Below are 14955 nucleotides of genomic sequence, written 5' to 3' on the forward strand. Positions count from 1 at the left end.
GATATGGTCCAGGTGCGGGTTAATGGGATTAGGCAGAAAATTGTTTCGGCACAGCTGTAATGTTCAATGGTTCTACGATACCGGAGAGCTCGGTCCCGACGATTTTCCACTGCAACCGGCCCCCGATTTACACGAACCCGACATCAGCCCCTTTCTCACCAGAGAGCCACGGCGACACCTGGGCTCGGAACTGCGCCTGCATCCAGCAGGAAGCTCGGAGTTTGCCACAGCGCCACGGGCGCCCGGAGGTCTGCACATCGCCGTCGGTTGTCGGAGGTCTCCGCAGCGCCTCCGGTAGCCGGAGGTCTGCACATCGCCGCCGGTTGTCGGAGGTCTGCACATCGCTGCCGGTTGTCGGAGGTCTCCACAGCGCCACGGGCGACCGGAGGTCTGCACATCGCCGTCGGTTGTCGGAGGTCTCCACAGCCCCACTGGTAGCCAGAGTTCTGCACATCGCCGCCGGTTGTCGGAGGTCTCCACAGCCCCACTGGCAGCCGGAGATCTGCATCTCACTGCTGGTTGTCGGAGGTCTCCACAGCGCCACTGGTAGCCGGAGGTCTGCACGTCGCCACCGGGTGTCGGAGGTCTGCACATCGCCGCCGGTTGTCGGAGGTCTCCACAGCCCCACTGGTAGCCAGAGTTCTGCACATCGCCGCCGGTTGTCGGAGGTCTCCACAGCCCCACTGGTAGCCGGAGGTCTGCACATCGCCGCCGGTTGTCGGAGGTCTCCACAGCCCCACTGGCAGCCGGAGATCTGCATCTCACTGCTGGTTGTCGGAGGTCTCCACAGCGCCACTGGTAGCCGGAGGTCTGCACATCGCCACCGGGTGTCGGAGGTCTGCACATCGCCGCCGGTTGTCGGAGGTCTCCACAGCCCCACTGGTAGCCGGAGGTCTGCACATCGCCGCCGGTTGTCGGAGGTCTCCACAGCGCCACGGGCGACCGGAGGTCTGCGCATCGCCGTCGGTTGTCGGAGGTCTCCATAGCCCCACTGGTTGTCGGAGGTCTCCACAGCGCCACTGGTAGCCGGAGGTCTGCACAGCGCCACTGGTAGCCGGAGGTCTGCACAGCGCCACTGGTAGCCGGAGGTCTGCACATCGCTGCTGGTTGTCGGAGGTCTCCACAGCCCCACTGGTAGCCGGAGGTCTGCACATCGCCGTCGGTTGTCGGAGGTCTCCACAGCGCCACTGGTAGCCGGAGGTCTGCACAGCGCCGCCGGTTGTCGGAGGTCTGCACAGCCCCAGTGGTAGCAGGAGGTCTGCACATCGCCGCCGGTTGTCGGAGGTCTCCACAGCCCCACTGGTAGCCGGAGGTCTGCACATCGCCGCCGGTTGTCGGAAATCTCCACAGCCACACTGGTAGCCGGAGGACTGCACATCGCCACCGAGTGTCGGAGGTCTGCACATCGCCGCCGGTTGTCGGAGGTCTCCACAGCGCCACTGGTAGCCGGAGGTCTGCACCTCGCCGTCGGTTGTCGGAGGTCTCCGCAGCGCATCCGGTAGCCGGAGCATCGCCACCGGCTGTCGGAGGTCTGCATATCGCCGCCGGTTGTCGGAGGTCTCCACAGCCCCACTGGTAGCCGGAGGTCTGCACATCGCCGCCGCTTGTCGGAGGTCTCCACAGCGCCACTGGTAGCCGGAGGTCTGCACATCGCCGCCGGTTGTCGGAGGTCTCCACAGCGCCACGGGCGACCGGAGGTCTGCACATCGCCGCCGGTTGTCGGAGGTCTCCATAGCCCCACTGGTAGCCGGAGGTCTGCACATCGCCGCCGGTTGTCGGAGGTCTCCACAGCGCCACGGGCGACCGGAGGTCTGCACATCGCCGTCGGTTGTCGGAGGTCTCCATAGCCCCACTGGTAGCCGGAGGTCTGCACATCGCCGTCGGTTGTCGGAGGTCTCCATAGCCCCACTGGTAGCCGGAGGTCTGCACATCGCCGCCGGTTGTCGGAGGTCTCCACAGCGCCACGGGCGACCGGAGGTCTGCACATCGCCGTCGGTTGTCGGAGGTCTCCATAGCCCCACTGGTAGCCGGAGGTCTGCACATCGCCGTCGGTTGTCGGAGGTCTCCATAGCCCCACTGGTAGCCGGAGGTCTGCACATCGCCGTCGGTTGTCGGAGGTCTCCATAGCCCCACTGGTTGTCGGAGGTCTCCACAGCCCCACTGGTACCCGGAGGTCTGCACATCGCCGCCGGTTGTCGGAGGTCTCCACAGCCCCACTGGTAGCCGGAGGTCTGCACCTCGCTGCCGGTTGTCGGAGGTCTCCACAGCCCCACTGGTAGCCGGAGATCTGCATCTCGCTGCTGGTCGTCGGAGGTCACAACAGCGCCACTGGTAGCCGGAGGTCTGCACATCGCCACCGGGTGTCGGAGGTCTGCACATCGCCGCCGGTTGTCGGAGGTCTCCACAGAGCCACTGGTAGCCGGAGGTCTGCACCTCGCCGTCGGTTGTCGGGGGTCTCCGCAGCGCCTCCGGTAGCCGGAGCACATCGCCACCGGGTGTCGGAGGTCTGCACATCGCCGCCGGTTGTCGGAGGTCTCCACAGCCCCACTGGTAGCCGGAGGTCTGCACATCGCCGCCGGTTGTCGGAGGTCTCCACAGCGCCACGGGCGACCGGAGGTCTGCACATCGCCGTCGGTTGTCGGAGGTCTCCATAGTCCCACTGGTTGTCGGAGGTCTCCACAGCGCCACTGGTAGCCGGAGGTCTGCACATCGCTGCTGGTTGTCGGAGGTCTCCACAGCGCCACTGGTAGCCGGAGGTCTGCACATCGCCGCCGGTTGTCGGAGGTCTCCACAGCGCCACTGGTAGCCGGAGGTCTGCACATCGCCACCGGGTGTCGGAGGTCTGCACATCGCCGCCAGTTGTCGGAGGTCTCCACAGCGCCACGGGCGACCGGAGGTCTGCAGATCGCCGCCGGTTGTCGGAGGTCTCCATTGCCCCACTTGTAGCCGGAGGTCTGCACATCGCCGCCGGTTGTCGGAGGTCTCCACAGCGCCACGGACGACCGGAGGTCTGCACATCGCCGCCGGTTGTCGGAGGTCTCCATAGCCCCACTGGTAGCCGGAGGTCTGCACATCGCCACCGGGTGTCGGAGGTCTGCACATCGCCGCCGGTTGTCGGAGGTCTCCACAGCGCCACTGGTAGCCGGAGGTCTGCACCTCGCCGTCGGTTGTCGGGGGTCTCCGCAGCGCCTCCGGTAGCCGGAGCATCGCCACCGGGTGTCGGAGGTCTGCACATCGCCGCCGGTTGTCGGAGGTCTCCACAGCCCCACTGGTAGCCAGAGGTCTGCACATCGCCGCCGGTTGTCGGAGGTCTCCACAGCCCCACTGGTAGCCGGAGGTCTGAACATCGCCGCCGGTTGTCGGAGGTCTCCACAGCGCCAGGGGCGACCGGAGGTCTGCACATCGCCGTCGGTTGTCGGAGGTCTCCATAGTCCCACTGGTTGTCGGAGGTCTCCACAGCGCCACTGGTAGCCGGAGGTCTGCACATCGCTGCCGGTTTCGGAGGTCTGCACATCGCTGCTGGTTGTCGGAGGTCTCCACAGCGCCACTGGTAGCCGGAGGTCTCCACAGCGCCTCGGGTGGCCGGAGTGACGACTAAGAGGTAAATCACAAACCCGAGGAAGTCTGCATATGCGGGAAATCCAAAACAACTCTCACAAAATGCTGAAGGTCAGGTAGCATCTATCGAAAAGAGTCGACGTTTCCGGTTGAGATCCTTCTTCAGGACTGAGAAAGAAGAGGGGAAATATCTGAATAAAAACTGGGCGGCTGAGGAAAAGGCTTGCACGAAGGTGATAGTTGAAGCCAGGTCGGTGGGAAACCTCAAAAGCAGGAAGGTAAAAACATCTAATAGCAGAGGAGATTAGAGAATAGGAGAAAGGGATGGAGGAGAAGACCCAGGGAGAAGTGAAAAGCAGGTGAGAGGAATGAAAGGTCAGAGGAAGTAAATTGTGAATTGCTGCCTCAGCTGCAAAGACTGTTTGGACAACGGAGAGAGTGACACCCCCGAACTCCGCATCACATCCATACACACGAATCTGTGCGAACTTCAATGACCAGAAAATATAATTCCTCTCAGCGATCAGCTGTCTGAATGAATAACAGACTTTAAAGAGAAAGCGTATCTATGGTTCACATTGTCAGGGTGTTGAGTTTACCAGGAGACAGAGACTGCAGGGACGAGAGGTTTTCTGTTCACTAATACACTGTGTGTGGACCCCGCTGGCAATTCTGGTGTTGTGACCCGAATCGAGACAAACACCACGCTGCCCACTCCACCAACAACGCGGCACAGCCGGACACACAACAGGGGACGTTACATCTCACAGCACTGGATTCGGTGATGAAACCCGTGATTAATGTTGTTGTCCCACTGAAATCATAAGAAACGTCCATTCAGATGTTTTTAAATACCAGCGCTCCCCCACAGGTGACGTCACACAGGCGCACCCACGCGCCTAACGTGACACACCAGGGTCTGCCCTCACGTGCGCGGTGTCTTACGTCACCCACGCGCTGGTGAGCGCGAGCTTGGTCAGTTTAACGATTGGGCTGCTAATCACGTGATCAGCCCCTTCCCTCCGCTGTCAACTGAGGATTCAGGAGCTGCCTAAATCCAACTGGTGCACAGCGATGTCAATCACGGATTACAACCAGTCGCGGAGGCGGACCAGCCGAGGGGGCGTTACCCCGCTGACCCCGTTTCCCGCTCAAGCTCGAAATCACCTTCAAAGCGGAACAAATCCCAAAGTAAATGTCCGCTTTCTGATTTATTTCCATTTCCCTCCGAGGGAAGTTGGGGCGTTTGTGAAGCGTCTCCTGCGGCCGGAGTCTGATGCGTCGCTGAGAGGTAGGAGGAGACCGCTCGGCCCGTCGGTTTGATGCTGGTTCCCCGGGGAGGGAGAGGGGGATTTTATTGAAAGGATGAAGACGGTGAGAGAGGGGGCGGACAGGATGTTTGTCCCGGTGGGGACAGGAGGGGCTCATCTGTGGAAATGTCTGAGCCCACGGTGGTGGCGATTCACCACATTGGGGGGCAAACACCGGCAGACTGTTGCCCTGCAAGCGGGGCCAATGGTCCGGGCAAAGTGACAATTATTTGTGTTTTGTTGAGATTGCACCGGGAATATGGTGTAAAATCCCGCTCCCCACACTAACACGGGTTATACAGACCAAAGAACAAACTGCCGGAGGAACTCAGTGGGTCGGGCAGCATCTGTGGAGGGAAATGGACCGTCAACATTTCGGGCCGAGACCCTCCCTCTGGACTGAGAGTGGACGGGAAATAGTCCGAGAAAAGAGGTGAGGGGTGGGGATGGGGCAAGAGCTGGGGAGTGAGAGGTGGATCCAGGTGAGGGGGAGGTGGGAAGGTGGAAATAGTGACAGGGGTGGGAGGTGAGTGGTTGGGGCAACACGGGGCTGCAGAAGATAGAAATTAATTCCATAGAGGGTTAACAAAGAGGTTAGAGAGTATTTGTTATAGAGAGTGCAATGAAGATTCGCCAGACTGATCCCTGGAGTGGTGGGGTCATCATATGAAGAAATATCAAATGTGATAACCCTTTCATTTAGAGAATCGAGGACTGAGAGGTGAACACATTGAAATGCACAACATCATTACCGGTTGAACCAGGGATCCCAGTCTCTGAAAAAGGGGGTGGACTGTCCGGGACTGAGATGAGGGGAAATGTCTCCACTCCGAGGGTGGTGAATGTCTGTAAATCCACACCACAGAGGGTGGTGAATAGTCGGTGATCGTCCTCACATAAAACAGAGGCCGGCAGATGGGTGGAGACCGGAGGGATCGAGGAAATGAGGATCGGACAGAAAGATGTAGCTGAGATGGGAGAGCAGCCAACATCTTGTTGATGGTTTGAGGGGCTGAATGGCCACCTCCTGCTGTTTCAGTGTTCCTGTCAGTGAGGACAGAGGAATGTTGAATTGAAATTAGAAACATAGAAAAACTACAGTAGAATAGAAGCCCTTTGGCCCGCAATGCTGTGCCGAATATGTTCTTATTTTAGAAATTACCTAGGGTTACCCATAGCCCTCTATCTCTCTAAGCTCCATGTACCTATCCAAAAGTCTCTTAAAAGACTCTATTGTATCCGCCTCCACCACCGTTGCTGGCAGCCCATTCCATGTACTCACCACTCTGCATGAAAAAACTTACCCCTGACATCTCCTCTGTACCTACTCTCCAGCACCTTAAACCTGTGTCCTCTTGTGGCAGCCATTTCAGCTCTGGGAAAAAGCCCCTGACTATCCATATGGTCAATGCCTCTCATCATCTTATACAGCTCTATCAGGTCACCTCCCATCCTCCGTTGCTCCAAGGAGAAAAGGCAGAGGTCACTCAACCTATTCTCATTAGGTATGCTCCCCAATCCAGGCAACACACTTGTATATCCCCTCTGCACTCTTTCAATGGTTTTCACATCCTTCCTGCAGTGAGGCGACCAGAACTGAGCACAGGACTCCAAGTGGGGTCTGTTCAGGTTCCTATAAACCTGCAACATTACCCCTCGGCTCCTAAATTCAATTCCACGGAAGGCCAATGCACTGTACGCCTTCTTTACCACAGAGTGAACCTGCGTAGAAGCTTTGAGTGTCCTATGGACTCGACGCCAAGATCCCTGTGATCCTCCACGTTGCCGAGAGTCTCACCATTAATGCTATATTCTGCCATCATATTTGGCCTAACAAAACGAACTACCTCACATTTATTTGTGTTGAACTCCATTTACCACTTCTCAGCCCAGTTTTGCATCCTATCAATATCCCGCTGTAAGCTCTGACAGCCCTCCACACTATCCACAACACCCCCAACCTTTGTGTTATCAGTAAATTTACTAACCTACCACTTCCTCATCCAGGGCATTTATATAAAGAGTAGGGGTCCCAGAACAGATCCCTGAGTCACACCACTGGTCACCGACCTCCATGCAGAATATGACCCATCTACAACCACCCTTTGCCTTCTGTGGGCAAGCTAGTTCTGAATCCACAAAGCAATGTCCTCTTGGATCCCATGCCTCCTTACTTTCTCAATAGGCCTTGCATGGGGTACCTTGTTAAAGATCATCTGAAAGTCTAAGCAACCAACATGCACTGCCTCTGCTTTATCTATCCTGCCTGTTATTTCCTCAAAGTATTCCAAAAGATTTGTCTGACGCAATTTCCTCTAAAGGAATCCTGCTGACTTTGTCCTGTATATAACTGCCATCATCATTCGTCCCCAATTACAGTACCCAAAAATTTCACACTTAATACACTCAAACATATTCCTGACCACTGAGGTCAAACTAACAGACCTATAATTTTCTTTCTTCTGGCTCCTTCTCTTCTTAAAGAGTGGAGTGACATTTGCAACTTTCTGGTCTGCCAGAACTGTTCCAAAATCCAGTGATTCATGATAGTAGTGACTCATTACTTTAACAGAAAACTAAGGGGGAAATTATTTGATCAGAGGCAGGGAGAGTGTGCAACCAGCTGCCAGAGCAAGTGGCAGGGATGATTTCAACCTTTAAGAGAAGTTTGCTTTGGTCCATGGATGAGAAGGATATGGAGGGCCATGGTCCAGGTGGAAGTTGTTGGAACTCGGCAGATTAATACTTTGGCACAGACTAGATTGGCCGAATGGCATTTTCCTGTGTTGTGGTGTACTATGATTCTAATGCCTTCACAATCTCTTCAGCTACCTCTTTCTGAACCCCGGGGTGTTCACCTTCCGGTCCAGGAGTCTTATCTACCTTCAGGCCTTTCAGATTCCAAAACACCGCCTGTCCTTGGTAAAAGCATGTATCCTCACTTCTGCCCCAGATACTCCTGAATGTTAGGCATTTATGACACAAGTTTAATGACACAATTGACTTCAATCTGCAGGAGGATTGGGAAAGTCAGATTTGTGTGAGATCCCAAGAGAGGGAATGTATTGAGTTCTTATGAAATGGGTTTTTAGAGCAGCTGATGGTTGAGCCTACTCGGGGAACTGCTATCTTAGATTGAGTGTCGTGTAATGATCCAGATCTTATTAGGGAGGTTAGTGTCAAGGAACCATTACAAGGCAGTGATTATAATATGATTGAATTCCTACTGCAATTTGTGAGAGAGGAGCATGGGTCACATGCATAGTATCTCAATGGAACAAAGGGAATTACAGAGGCATGAGAGAGGTGATTCCACAGGTGGATTGGAGAAGGACACCGGTGGGGATGATGCCAGAGCAGAAATGGCTGACGTTTCCGGGAATAGTTCATAATGTACTGAACAGATATGTCCCGCAGAAGTAGTTCTCAAACAGTGGGGCTAGGCTACCGTGGCTGACAAAGGAAGTTAAGGACTGTATAAAAGTCAAGGAAAGTGCATATCAGGTAGCAAAAGTGATTAGGAAGTTAGATAATTGGGTAGCTTTTAAAATCCAACAACAAGCAACTAAAAAAAAAAGCTATTTGAAGGGGAAAGATGAAATACGAGAGCAAACTAGACAATAATATAAACCATTATAAAATTGTGAAAGGGAGGTGAGAGTTTATATTGGACCACTGGAAAATGATGCTAATGGGGTAGAAATGGGGAAGAGATGGTAGATGAACTTGATAGGTACTTTGCATCCGTCTTCTCTGTGGAAGACACTGGCAGTGTGCCAGAGATCCGTAAGTGTCAGGGAGCAGGAGTGAGTGCCATTGCTATTACAAAGGAAAATGAGCTCAGTCAAACTCAATTTCTTAAAGTGGATAAGTCAACTGCCCCAGATGGACTACATCCCAGAGTGCTGAGAGAGGTTGCTGAAGAGATAACAGATGTATTGGTCATGACCTGTCAAGAATCACTTGATCCTGGTATGGTCCTGGAGGACAGGAAGATTGCAAATGTCATCCACTCTTTGAAAAGGGAGGAAGGCAAAAGAAAGCAAATTATAGTCCAGTTAGACTAACCTCAGTGGCTGGGAAAGTGTTTGAGTCTATTATAACAGATGAGGTTTTGGGGTACTCGGAGACTAATGATAAAATAAGTCAAAGCCAGCATAGCTTCTGTACAGGGAAATCTTGCCAGACAAATCTGTTAGAGGAAGTCATAAGCAGGATGGACCAATGAGAGGCAGTGTATATCATTCACTTGGATTTTCAGAAGGCATCTGATAAGGTGTCACACATGAGACTGCTTACCAGGATAAAAATCAGAAGAAATACTGGCATGGATAGAGGAATGGCTGACAGTCAAGAGGCAGCAAGTGGGAATAAAAGGAGCCTTTTCTGGTTGGCTAGCAGTGACTAGTGGTCTTCAGGAGTCAGTATTCAGTCTGCTACTTTTCACATTGTTTGTCAATCATTTGGATAATGGAACTGATGGCTTTTTGGCAAGGTTTGCGGATGATACAAAGATAGGTGGAGGCGTCGGTACTGCTGAGGAAGCAATGCGATTGTCGAAGGACACAGACAAATTAGAAGAACAGCAAAAAGTTGGCAGATGAAATACAATATTGGATAATGCATTTTGGCAAAAAGAACAATAGTGAACTATTATCTGATTGGGGAGAAGGTTCAAACAACAGAACTACAGAAGGAAATACGAGTCCTCAGGCAAGACTCCCAGAAGGTTAATTTACAGGTTGAGCCTGTGGTAGAGAAGGCAAATGCAATGCTGGCATTTAAAGTGAAGTAGAAAATATAAGCAAGGAGATAATGCTGACAATGTATACAACACTACTTAGGCCGCACTTATTTGGACCCATATCTCAGAAAAGGTGTGTTGTCGTTGGAGAGAGTCCAGAGGATGTTCAAGAAGATGATTCCGGGAATGAGGGGTTAAGATATGAGGAGTGTTTGCCAGCCTTGGGCCTGTACCCTGCACTGACCTATATTTAATAAATGCAGATGATGGGTGGTAAATCTCACTGAAACCCACTGAATGTGGAAAGCTCTGAATAGGGTGGATGAGGAGAGGACTTTTTGTATGGTGGGGGTAGCCATAACAGAGGGCACAGCCTCAAAACTGAGGAGCGACCTTTTAGAGTAGTTAAGGAGGATTTTATTTAGTCAGAGAGCAGTGAATCTGTGGAATTCTCTGACACAGGCATCGGTGGGGGCCAAGTCTGTGTGTACATTTAAGGCAGAAGCTAATAGTTTGCTGATCAGTCAGGGCATTACAGGATATGCCGAGGAAGCAGGTGCATGGGGTTGAGTGAGAACCAGGATCAGCCTTGATAGAACGGCAGAGCAGACTCGATGGGGCTGAATGGCCTAATTCTGCTCCTGTGTCTTAGGGTCTTATAGTGCTCGAGTCTTACAGAGTGAAGATTGACACAAAATACTTATTACATTCAGCCGCTATTTCTTTGCTCTATTAGTGACTCACCAGCATCATCTTCCAGCGGTACAACATCAACTCATCAACTCTTGCCTCCCTTTAACTCTTTATATATCTGGACTTTTGATACTTGATATCATTGGCTCACATATCTTAATTATTCATCTTGTCTCTCCTGTGTGTTGTTTTCAGTTGTCTCCTGTTGGTTAAGTAAAAGCTTTCCAATCCTTCAACTTCCCACCATTTTCCTGCTGTATTATATGACCCCACTTTTGTTTTTATCAGAAACAGAAGAAAATCTGTGGATGCTGGGAATCCAAGCAACACATACACAAGATGCTGGAGGAACCTAGCAGGCCAGGCAGCATATATAGGAAATAGTAAACAGTCGATATTTCGGGCCAAGACCCTTCATCAGGACTGGGGGATAAAAGCTGAGACGTCAGATGAAGAAGTGTGGGGGTGAGAGGGGTAGAATAAGTGGTAGGTGATAGGTGAAACTGGGAGAGGGGGAGTAGTGAAGGAAAAAACTTCTGAGGATATAATTTCCTTAACGATTCTCGAAACATCATTGCTAATGCCTCCACATCTCTTCAGCCACCTCTTTCAGATCTCTGGGGTGTTCACCATCTGGTCCAGGTGACCTATTTACCTTCAGACCATCTCTGTTTCCCAAGAACCTTCTCCCGAGTAAAGTAACTTTACACATTCTGACCACTGACATCTGGGACTTCCATATTCCTGCCAGTGTCTTCGACAGATAAGAGTGATGTACAATACTTATTCAGTTCATCTGCCATCACCTTGCACCCCCACCCCATTACGACCTCTCCAGCATCATTTTTCAGTGGTCCGATATCCACTTCCACCTCTCTTTTTCACCATATGTACCTGAAGAAAAATTTGGTATCCTCTTTAATATTACTGGCTAGCTCACCACTGTATCTGATCTTTTCCTACTTAATTATTTTAATTGCATTCAGTTGTTGTTTTAAAAGCTTCCCAATCCTCTAACTTCCCAGTAATTTTTGCTCCATGCCCCCTCTTTGGTTTTTATGTTGTTTTTGATTTCCCTTATCAGCCACGGTTTTGTCACCTCACCTTTGGAATACTACTTCCTCTTTGTGATGTGTCTATCCCGTGCCTTTCGAATTGATTCCAGAAATTCCAACCATTGCTGCTCTGTTTTCATCCCTGCCCATGTACTTTTCAAATCAATTTTGACCAATTTTTCTCTCAGGTCTCTCTAATTCACTTTATTCCACATCTGTCTTTAGCTTCTCCTTCTCTAATGTCATGGTGAATTTGATCATGTTAAGATCACTTGCCCCTAAGGGTTCTTTGAACTTAAGTGACCTAATTAATTCCGCTTCATTAAAACACCCAATCCAAAATAGCTGATCCCCAAGTGGTCTCAACCACGAGCTGCTCTAAAAAAGCACCTTGTAGGCATTCTAGGAATTCCTCCTCTTGAGACCAACACCATCCTAATTCTCCTCATCACCTGCATGACAATTCCCCATGACTATTGTAACATTGCCCTTTTGGCACGCATTTTCTATCTCCCATTGTAATTTGTGGACCACATACTTACTACTGTTTGGAGGTCTCTATACAATTCCCATCCGGGATTTTTTTATTACATTTGCTATTCCTTAATTCTACCCACAGATTCTACACCTTCCAACCCTATGCCACCTCTTTCCAGAATTTTATTTAATATTTTACCAACAGATCCACACAACACCACTACCAGCTTGTTCTTGGCTTGTTCTTTCAAGAAACATAAGTATCTGGGAAACAAGAGGACCTGCAGATGTTAGAAATCTAGAGAACGACACACAAACTGCTGGAGGAGCTCAGCATGTCAGGCAGCATCTATGGATGGGAATCAACATTTCAGGCTAAGACCCTTCATCGGGACTCTTGATACCCACATATCTGGAATATCAACAAGCAAAGAAAATAGAAAGTAGGTCAAAATAGGGAAAACCTTTGACAAAATTTAGTTCAAGGCCTTAAAATAACCTGCCAAACAGAGCTCAATAGTTAACAAATACAACAAAGGCAATAAACACTTTCATCAATACCGGCATTGATTTGTTTTTATATAAAAACATCTTGGTCCCATTTCAATCAGTAAAATTTACAAAGATAAATAAGAACTTTAGAAAAGTTTAGAAAAGTCTATTTACACTCAAACCCACTTAGATTAACACTACCTTGGATAGAAGGAGGAAGAGAAATAACACATGTGAAAAATAAAATCACAACAGTCAATAGATTAAAACGTTCCCGAACACACACATGTTCCTCGACCAGTGGAGCACCTCACCATGGGTATTGTTTGTGTCATCAGTCAGACAACCGAAAGATTTTCTCTGTCAATCAGCTTCCAAGTGTTGTTACTCGGTCATTCATTGCCACGCCCCACTGATGATTCCCTTCTCCTCGACTTCTTCAGTCTGCAGAAAGTTCAAGGGAAACGTCTTCACCCACAGAGTGGTGATTGTTTGGAACCATTAAACACAGGGAGAGCGAGAGGTGAACAACAGGGGAGGATTTAAAAGGACTGTTGTGGAACTGAATCACTGGCAGGGTCCAACCGGCCTGAGTTGACTCTCTACTGTACACCAGGTGTGTTATAAGTTCACTAAGTACCATAGACAGTGTTTAAAATAGAACTGGTTTATTTGTCTCAGATCCAGAATATTAAACTCCAGTCCCATTAAAGGTGAATATGCGGCAGATGAAACTCCTCCCATGCCCAGTGACCAGGGTGCAGAACTGGGTGTGGTGAGCAGCAGCAATAATTGCAGAGTTCAGCACCGACAGTCACTCTCGAAATTGCATCAGCAACGGTGATGGATAAATATCCAGCATGCAGCTTATTGAAAGTTTCTCCCAGTGTGAACCCGGTATTGTATTACAAGGTCAGATGACTGAGTGAATCCCTTCCCACAGTCTGAGCAGGAGAACGGCCTTTCCTCAGAGTGAACTCGCTGATGTTCCTTCAGATTAGATGACTGAGTGAATCCACTCCCACAGTCTGAGGAGGTAAACGGACTGTCCCCATTGTGGACTTGCTGATGTACCTTAAGTTGAGATGACAAAGTGAATCCTTTCCCACAGTCTGAGCAGGTTAATGGCCACACCCTAGTGTGAACTGACTGGTGTGCTTGTAACCCGGATGACGGAGTGAATCCTTTCCCACAAACTGAGCAGGTGAATGGCCTCTCTCCAGTGTGAACTCGCTGGTGTACCTTCAGTTTAGATGACTGAATGAATCCCTTCCCACAGTCTGAGCAGGTGAATGGCCTCTCTCCAGTGTGAACTCTCTGATGATCCTTCAGATTAGATGACTTAGTGAATCCCTTCCCACAGTCTGAGCAGGTGAATGGCCTCTCTCCAGTGTGAACTGACTGGTGTGTCAGTAGGTAAGATGACAGAATGAATCCCTTCCCACACACTGAGCAGGTGAATGGCCTCTCCCCAGTGTGAACTCGCTGATGTACCTTCAGTTGGGATGAGCAAGTGAATCCCTTCCCACAGTCTGAGCAAGTGAACAACCACTCCCCAGTGTGAACTCGCTGATGTACCTTCAGATGAGATGACTGAGTGAATCCCTTCCCGCAGTCTGAGCAGGTGAATGGCCTCTCTCCAGTGTGAACTCGCTGATGTACCTTCAGTTCAGATGACGATCTGAATCCCTTCCCACAGTCTGCGCAGGTGAATGGCCACTCCCCAGTGTGAACTGACTTGTGTACCAGTAGGTCGGATGACCGAGTGAATCCCCTCCCGCAGTCTGAGCAGGTGAATAGCCTCTCCCCAGTGCGAACTCGCGGGTGAGCCATTAGGTCAGATGACTGAGTGAATCCTTCCCCAGAAATTCAGCAGATGAACAGCCTCTGCCCAGTGTGATCTGACTGGTGTGTCCACAGGTGAGAAGACCGACTGAATCCCTTCTCACACACAGAAGAGGTGAATGGCCTTGTCCCAGTGCAAACTTGCTTATGTACCTTCAGTTGAAATGTCCGACTGATTCATTCCCACTGTCTGAGCAGATGAACGGGTTCCCCCCTGTGTAAAATGACGGGCATGTCAGTCGGTCAGATGATCAAGTGAATCCCTCCCCACAGTCTGAGCAGGAAGGATGATCAAGTGAATGCCTTGCTCCACTTCTTAAATATCTGGACAGAGACAGCAAAACTGGCGTGTCGTGTTCAAGATTCCCGTAGACAAATTCCTGGTCATTCTTAACCTGTAAAAAGAATTGCAAAATCCATCAATGGGTGTAGGACAACATTTCAGATGAGATCACTTGAGTTGTCAAGGAGTGATCTGGCATCACACTGTTACAGTGAAGTTCAACCCAAGTTGGAGAGAGAAATCATCTTCTAACTGGGCACAGTGCTGGTATCTGGAATGACCATCAAACTCTCTGATTCTCTGCCTGTCTCTATAAGAATGGGGCACTTCTGCCATCTCCAATCTGTGACCTGGCTCAGTTTGACTCTCTTCATTAGTATTATTCCCCGTTCTCAGTGATCTGAATGGGTGTCTGGCCCCACAGTAATTGAAACACTCTCACACAAATAGCCGGCAGTGTATTCCACACACCCACCACTCTCTGTGTAAAAAAACTTA

General features: G+C 50.6%; 1 protein-coding gene across 1 annotated transcript; it reads right to left on the reverse strand.

The window, feature by feature from the left end:
- Positions 1-11800: 11800 nt before the first annotated feature.
- Positions 11801-14564, reverse strand: LOC134342286 (zinc finger protein 239-like). Its single transcript, XM_063040259.1, has one exon. The coding sequence runs from the start codon at positions 14160-14162 to the stop codon at positions 13197-13199; it is 966 nt and encodes a 321-aa protein (XP_062896329.1). The 5' UTR covers positions 14163-14564; the 3' UTR covers positions 11801-13196.
- Positions 14565-14955: the final 391 nt, after the last annotated feature.

Source organism: Mobula hypostoma, unplaced genomic scaffold (assembly GCF_963921235.1).
Source record: "Mobula hypostoma unplaced genomic scaffold, sMobHyp1.1 scaffold_56, whole genome shotgun sequence".
In the NCBI taxonomy this organism is placed as follows: Eukaryota; Metazoa; Chordata; class Chondrichthyes; order Myliobatiformes; family Myliobatidae; genus Mobula; species Mobula hypostoma.